General features: G+C 52.1%; 1 protein-coding gene across 1 annotated transcript; it reads left to right on the top strand.

Moving 5' to 3' along the window:
* The first annotated feature begins 6,206 nt into the window (after window positions 1-6,206).
* LOC119357087 lies at window positions 6,207-7,868 on the top strand. The gene is made up of 3 exons (XM_037624077.1): window positions 6,207-6,314; window positions 7,226-7,377; window positions 7,464-7,868. Exons 1-3 carry the CDS (start codon window positions 6,207-6,209, stop codon window positions 7,636-7,638), a joined length of 435 nt encoding a protein of 144 aa, XP_037479974.1. The 3' UTR covers window positions 7,639-7,868.
* Window positions 7,869-8,383: the final 515 nt, after the last annotated feature.

Raw genomic sequence — 8,383 nt, 5'->3', positions numbered from 1 at the left:
GTTAACAGGGCGTGGTGACGGCTGCATTGGAGGGGGAGGGAAGTGTGGCGGCTGCGAGGAGATGGCAGCGGCGATTAGGGTTTGGGAAGATGCGGCAGCGGCTGCAGGAGGGTAGGACGGCGGTGTAGGGTTGGTGACTTGCGGTGGCGGCGGCGGCAGGAGAGAGGGCGCGGCGGTGGCCTAGGGTTGAGAGGCCGCGGCGGGGGCTACAGGGAGGTGCAGCGACGGCGGCGCAGGGCGGAAGCGATGTAGATCGTAAGCTAAACTGATATTATGTAGAAAGATGTAGGATGCAACTCATTGTATTTCATGGAGTCGGTTACAATATATACACATGATATCTTGCGTGACAAGGAAACTAATTCTACCACATCTTTAGAAGTTAACTATACAAGGCTAAAGAAGATAGGAACAGCAATACAAATATGTCACGTTCAATAGGCAGTAACGAAATCTTCCTTTCTTCTCGCTGCAACGACGACCACGTTGACGAGTTGCCCTGCGCCATGATCTGAATCGCTTGCTACGGAGTAAGCTGCTGTTCTCCTGCTGCTCTCAATCTCGGCAGTGGCAAGAAATTTTGCCACTGGTACACCATCCGTTGAGTATGCGGAGATGCATGGGTGTTCGCATGGGCAAAGCAACCATGCATGCTCATGGGTGCTTCCTCGAGGTTGATGATCACCCAAAGTAGTAGTACCATCAAAGCTCAGTTGTGATCTTGCATCAGATATTACGTCACATATATGTCTCCTGTTTGAAGTTTTGAAGTCCAAACAAAGTATCCTATAAACCAGTTTTAACAAAACAACTACCTAAAACTAGTTTTCCTAAAAACACTATAAACTGATTTTGCTAAAACTCGTTCCGTCTTATACGTCGGGGCGGGCCGCCCGGTCATTGATCGGTCATAATCTTTCGACCCAGAAGGCCTCATATCCAGCCCGGACTGATTGACACCCCTCATATCCAGCCCAAATATGGGACGGATATGGGGGGTGTCCGGGCGAACCCGACACGTAGGACGGATGAAGGGGTCCCATGCGGACTCGCCCGGAAACCTGACGGTCCGATGGATGCCTCCTCGGTCCCTGCGGTGTGAACGCCATGTGGCGCCAGTCCAGCTTGCTGCCCGAGACCAAATCCACATATTTAAATCTGACGGCGTCCCGCAACCCTAGCCCATCCATCTTCTCCCTCTCCGCGCCGCCAGTGCACGCCCATCCACCTCCCTCTCCCGCTCAGGCGCTATGCCCATGCTCCGACGCTCCACCATGGTCTGAAGAGAAAGATCACCTACTACGCAATGCTCACGCCGGAGCCCCGTTACGAGATCCTGCAGGAGATCCGGGCGAAGCAAGCCGCGCGCGCCGCCGCATCGCTGTCGGGCTGCCTCCAGACTCGCCGGAGCTGGAGGGGGAGGAGGAGTAGCCGGGAGAAGAGGAGGGAGAGGAGCTGGCTCCGATGGAGGTGGAGGAGGCGGAGCAGCCATAGCAGGAGCTGCCAGGCTTCAACATGGAGCAGGCGGAGGCGGAGTTTGCCGTCGCCCAATCGAAGGAGATGGCAGAGCAGCAGGCCATCCTGGAGTCCATCCAGGATGAGGCCTATGTGGATGCCAACCGGGCGTTCCTCCGGCAGGAGCAGGTGGCGTCTGTCGTGCTCTTTGCCGAACTTGAGGTGGAGATAGAGGAGGAGAAGGCCGGAGCGGCTGCTGCCGCCCATGCTGCCGGAGCCGGGCACAGAGATCATCAACATCTCCGACGAGGAGTAACTAGGTGATCGACATAGTACGTATGTTTATTTCATATGCTTGTCTTTGTATGTATTTAAGAATCTAGTATGAAATGTTCGGATGCAACTCGTGAAATTTGGGGCGTGCCCTGTCACTGCCCGCGGACGCGTCCGGGCACGTCCGCGGGCGTTTGAGGGGCCATATTTGACATATTGGGCTGTAGATGCTCTTACTTGCATCTGCTCTTTTTCCTAACCACCTTTTTGTATTCCATGCCGTGCATACCCACGCACGCAAGCCTCGATCTACTGCCATCGCCGCCGCTACCCAACGCCGAATCCCTTCTCCGCTGCCACATACTGCCGGCGCATCTTCCTCCCCAGCCGCACCTTCTTCTCCTCGTGGCCGCCTGAGGCGCCCTCTGACAAATTTCGAATGGCTCCAAGGAAGGCGGCAGCGCTGCTATAGCGGTCGTGATCCATAGATCCGGGGCAGCGGCCCCATGGGGAGGCGGTTGCATCCTCATCGGGATGGTGATGAGGTAGGGGCGGCCCGTTGTACGCTAGCTGCGTCCCTGCGGTGGCGGCGGGTCAGATCAGATCTGACCTCAACTGCAACGACGACATGCTGGGCTTGGTCTGTGGTCATATCTGATCCGGCCGATGCGGCCTGTTCCATGCACGGCGGTGGTGATCGATGGCGGTCCCATGCACATGATGCTGGATGGAGGGTCCTCGAGCGGATCAGGGTGAAAAGCCTACTCTGTTGGCACATTGCCAAGGTCGCCGATGGCGTCGTTTTTTTCGTCGCCCCCTTCTTGAAGGCATCGTCGTGGAGAAGCTCTCAACCCCTATCTGCTACCTCCGATGGAAACCCTAGATTAGTCGATTGAATGATGGTGGCGCTCATGTGACGTGCCCCACGTGAGGGTGTCATTCTTGTAGGTGTGCATAGGCTTGAGGGACCAGTGGAAGGCATCTGCGATGGAGCGGCCTTCCCTGTGACAAGTCGACATCGTGGAGTCTCGGCGGCGAGGCGCAGCAAACTCTCAGCAACGGATGTGTGATGTTGAACGCGCGTGTAGGGAGGAGGCGCTGTCTGGCGTCATGGGGGCGTCAATAGCAGACCTAGCAAGGTCGATGCGTCAACCTATGAGTGCGTCGTACCGGTTTTTGCCCCAGACCCGGTATGGCTTCGTCGGGGCGGATATGGGGCGGATATTTCGACCCAGAGGTAAATGACCGGACTGATTGACACCCCTCATATCCAGCCCAAATATGGGACGGATATGGGGGGTGTCCGGGCGCACCCGACACGTAGGACGGATGAAGGGGTCCCATGCGGACTCGCCCGGAAACCTGACGGTCCGATGGATGCCTCCTCGGTCCCTGCGGTGTGAACGCCATGTGGCGCCAGTCCAGCTTGCTGCCCGAGACCAAATCCACATATTTAAATCTGACGGCGTCCCGCAACCCTAGCCCATCCATCTTCTCCCTCTCCGCGCCGCCAGTGCACGCCCATCCACCTCCCTCTCCCGCTCAGGCGCTATGCCCATGCTCCGACGCTCCACCATGGTCTGAAGAGAAAGATCACCTACTACGCAATGCTCACGCCGGAGCCCCGTTACGAGATCCTGCAGGAGATCCGGGCGAGGCAAGCCGCGCGCGCCGCCGCATCGCTGTCGGGCTGCCTCCAGACTCGCCGGAGCTGGAGGGGGAGGAGGAGTAGCCGGGAGAAGAGGAGGGAGAGGAGCTGGCTCCGATGGAGGTGGAGGAGGCGGAGCAGCCAGAGCAGGAGCTGCCAGGCTTCAACATGGAGCAGGCGGAGGCGGAGTTTGCCGTCGCCCAATCGAAGGAGATGGCAGAGCAGCAGGCCATCCTGGAGTCCATCCAGGATGAGGCCTATGTGGATGCCAACCGGGCGTTCCTCCGGCAGGAGCAGGTGGCGTCTGTCGTGCTCTTTGCCGAACTTGAGGTGGAGATAGAGGAGGAGAAGGCCGGAGCGGCTGCTGCCGCCCATGCTGCCGGAGCCGGGCACAGAGATCATCAACATCTCCGACGAGGAGTAACTAGGTGATCGACATAGTACGTATGTTTATTTCATATGCTTGTCTTTGTATGTATTTAAGAATCTAGTATGAAATGTTCGGATGCAACTCGTGAAATTTGGGGCGTGCCCTGTCACTGCCCGCGGACGCGTCCGGGCACGTCCGCGGGCGTTTGAGGGGCCATATTTGACATATTGGGCTGTAGATGCTCTTACTTGCATCTGCTCTTTTTCCTAACCACCTTTTTGTATTCCATGCCGTGCATACGCACGCACGCAAGCCTCGATCTACTGCCATCGCCGCCGCTACCCAACGCCGAATCCCTTCTCCGCTGCCACATACTGCCGGCGCATCTTCCTCCCCAGCCGCACCTTCTTCTCCTCGTGGCCGCCTGAGGCGCCCTCTGACAAATTTCGGATGGCTCCAAGGAAGGCGGCAGCGCTGCTATAGCGGTCGTGATCCATAGATCCGGGGCAGCGGCCCCATGGGGAGGCGGTTGCATCCTCATCGGGATGGTGATGAGGTAGGGGCGGCCCGTTGTACGCTAGCTGCGTCCCTGCGGTGGCGGCGGGTCAGATCAGATCTGACCTCAACTGCAACGACGACATGCTGGGCTTGGTCTGTGGTCATATCTGATCCGGCCGATGCGGCCTGTTCCATGCACGGCGGCGGTGATCGATGGCGGTCCCATGCACATGATGCTGGATGGAGGGTCCTCGAGCGGATCAGGGTGAAAAGCCTACTCTGTTGGCACATTGCCAAGGTCGCCGATGGCGTCGTTTTTTTCGTCGCCCCCTTCTTGAAGGCATCGTCGTGGAGAAGCTCTCAACCCCTATCTGCTACCTCCGATGGAAACCCTAGATTAGTCGATTGAATGATGGTGGCGCTCATGTGACGTGCCCCACGTGAGGGTGTCATTCTTGTAGGTGTGCATAGGCTTGAGGGACCAGTGGAAGGCATCTGCGATGGAGCGGCCTTCCCTGTGACAAGTCGACATCGTGGAGTCTCGGCGGCGAGGCGCAGCAAACTCTCAGCAACGGATGTGTGATGTTGAACGCGCGTGTAGGGAGGAGGCGCTGTCTGGCGTCATGGGGGCGTCAATAGCAGACCTAGCAAGGTCGATGCGTCAACCTATGAGTGCGTCGTACCGGTTTTTGCCCCAGACCCGGTATGGCTTCGTCGGGGCCTCTGGCTTTATGTTAGGCTAGGTAGAAGTCTGGGCATTCGGCTCACACTTTCTACACCCCTTATTAATGGATAGAAGCAGCGACAGATATTACCAAAATAGCGGATTCGGACATATTGATGCATTACTTTGTAAGGTCTTTGTGAATAATTAATAAAGTTACTACATGTATCTCCCAGATGCAAAGGCCGGGGGTCATCCTCCTTTATTAAAAAAGTAAAAAGAAATCCATACCATGCATGCTTTATCTAACGTCAGCTTCTGTTAGGTTTTATCCGATCGGGTTGCACGTGTTAAAAATATGGGGATGCTTAGGAGGCAGTCGATTGAAATTTCATTTTAGGTCGGAGAATCAACATGAAGCGTTAGATAAAAAACCAATGCACCGGATAATCTCTTCTACCTCGAATTGTTTGTTCCTGGAAACAATAGTTCCCTGGTATTCTTCTTACTCCCGCCGCCCTGCTGCCGACGCCCGCGGCCAGCGGCGCTCCCGAGCCAGCCTTGCCGCCCCGCCCTCCCCCAACCTCTTCCCACCGCCGGGCATGCTGCCACCGGCCCCCTCAAAAATAAAAACTTATGTGTGGTCAAATGAGCATACGGATTATCATTTTATAACCACATGCCAACATACGCTTGGGAATCTTAGACACAAAGGCCTGAAATCAGAGAAATTTTGGAAGATCACACATGTTGATAAGTTAAATTAGTGTGCACTAACCTTGGAGCATTACATTAAATAGTAGAGGCATGCAAACTATTTTTCACTATTCTAGAACATTATTTAAAATTCATGTAACTACAAAAATGACTACAAACAGGTCAGAAAATCCTATAGCTATAATAGCCCTGCTATCCCATCCTGGGAAAGACCGAAGGAATCGCAAAAACCAGTAAATGGATGGGTGCACGATGCACTGAGTGAATCAAACATATTAGGCCAAATGAAAAAAAAAAACATGATTATTTATAGGTGTTGGCTAAATTACCGTTTTAGGTGTTGTTGGCTAAACTACTGAAAGACGAAACATTTCTACAAAAACTGGTAGCTAAAAGTTTTTTTTACATAACTGGTAGTAGTAGCTAAAAGCTAAAACAAAATTGAAAAAAAAAAGAATTGTCCGAAAAACTAGTGGTTGAGGCCTATAGAAGGCCCACAAAAGGAGCCATCGTCTTGTTTTTTGTTTCCTCTCCCTCTCTCGAGTCCCGATTTGCGCCGGCGACGGAAGCAGTTCATCTCCATGGCGGCGACCGCGCTCCGGATCGGCGGCCGCGCCGTCCGGCCATCGCTGGCCGCGGCGGCGGCGCAGCAGAACCATCCCACCACCTCTCGGCTCTTTCACAGCACGGTATTTTCGACCCTTGTTTGCTCCCATCGTAGGAACCCTAACCCTAACCCTAGTAAGGCGGATTCTCCCCTGCTGGCGTGTGAATGCTGGTGACGCTGTTCTATTCTGGAAGGATGCTTGGGAACAAGATGGCTTGCTGATGGACCAATATGAGCACCTCTTCTCTTTTGCTCTTCAGGAGTATCTCCCAGTCCAGGAATTCAGGGATCATCTGCACTACTTTCACCAGCCTCTATCCTTGACCTCCAAATCAAATTGAACAGTGTGTTTGCTTGCACATTCAGTACCTGGCTGAGATGATGAGGCTGAGCAATGCTGCTAATGCCTGGCCGCATAAATTGTTCAAACAAATTGTGTACCTGGCTGCCTGGAAATCTGGAATATCTGGAAGCAAAGTAACTGGAAATACTTTGATGCTGTGACTCCTACATTGGAAGGGTGGGCTGCTGTTCTTAAGGAGGATTTATAAATCAACTTAAGTTCAGGGTCTCCCCTAATCTATCTGACTTCCTAACCTCTTTTGTAAATTCCATTGTACTCTGCATGTTTAATTAGCAACCTAGCGCTTCCTTCTCGTTTACCAAATGCTACAATCTGAATCTGAAAGAAGGGCATAATAATCCTGGGTTCAGAAAATTCGCTTGATATGCTGCTGGTCTTAATTTACTTGCATCCTTGACTGAATTTAGCTGGGTGCTAGTGCATGCTGTCAGACTCAAGTGCTGAATGACATTATCGTTGCATTGTTTGCCAATTGATTGATTGCACGCCTCTTGGAATCTTTTTGATTGCTACTGCTGTCATAAAGCATATATACCTGCTCTACTTCTGAGATAAACTTCGATATTGATCTGTTCCTGATTTGGGTTAATGCGGTTTCTCCCTGTCTTGCTCTGTCAATAACAATGCAGAAGGCGGCTGCAACTCATTCGGCTGAGATCCTGCAGGTCAAAGAGGAGCTCTACCGCATGATGTCCGAAAACAGGGACAAGATAGGAAATCAGAAGGGCCTGATCAAGCACCTCTCATCCCATGTGGAGCCTAAACCCGAGGACCCCGTCTGGTATGATCTTGAGCCCGGTATTGTTCTATATGCCTGTTACAGTCTTGGTTTACAAGGGCTCTAATCTCTCTTGTACTTCTCTGCAGGCGCTTCTATCGTAGGGCAAAGTGGTACCATTTAGTCATGATGTATAGCCCAGCATTCCTTTATGGCTACATGTCTATGTTGGATGTGCCTGATGGGAAGAAGGAGATGACACCAGCTGAGAAGGATGATTTTAACAAGAGGATGGCCGCGTTGATGCCCAATGTGGAACTTTGAGGGCAGCTAGTTGGATATAGTGACTAACCCCAGCACTTTATGTAGTTGCCATCTTGCCATTGCTCTGTTTGGACACTGCGGCTTTGTTAGACTAAATTATCTGTCATGTTCAGTGCGATTATATGTTATGGTAAGGCTGAACTAGCTGTGATGCTTGGTGAAAAGTGCTATCTTAAAAGTTAAGACTGAGTTATCAGTGAGAATGTTGGCTCAAGTGGTATAGTACTATATTGATGTTATTTGGGTCTCCCTTGGCAAGTTAGTTGATTGGTTCTTTGTTTGTTGAAGGATGTGCGAGCTCTTTGCTCACACTGTATTTCGTTTGTCTTATGCATAGCTGAAAACGTGCTTGTGTGGAAAGGGTGATGACTATTTGGCTACTCTGCTGTGTTCTGTAACAGTAAGACATGATTGCTCTCTAACTGCCCCAGTGTGTCAAGATAATTCAGTTTTTGTGACTTAGCAGTACAGTTTCATGTACCATTAATCTTTACAGGGAATGAAGATCAAGAGTGTTACAAGATGCCTGCATGTAACTTTAAATCCAGTCACAGCCATGTATGAACCAATTTTGATTGAATGATGATACTCTTTTCTGACCTCTTGTATGATCATCCTAGTCTAGCAAGCCAACATTGATTTCTTACAGCCATCAAAAGGAATCATTAGTTACACCCACCAGGTTATTCAAATGCTCATCTAAGCCTGCTATGCTTGTAACTGTCTTTAGTGTCATCTCCAATGG

The sequence above is a fragment of the Triticum dicoccoides genome, chromosome 1A, assembly GCF_002162155.2.
Source record: "Triticum dicoccoides isolate Atlit2015 ecotype Zavitan chromosome 1A, WEW_v2.0, whole genome shotgun sequence".
Lineage (NCBI taxonomy): Eukaryota > Viridiplantae > Streptophyta > Magnoliopsida > Poales > Poaceae > Triticum > Triticum dicoccoides.
The sequence above is the reverse complement of the archived record's forward strand: the minus strand, read 5'-3'. Positions and strand labels throughout refer to the sequence as shown.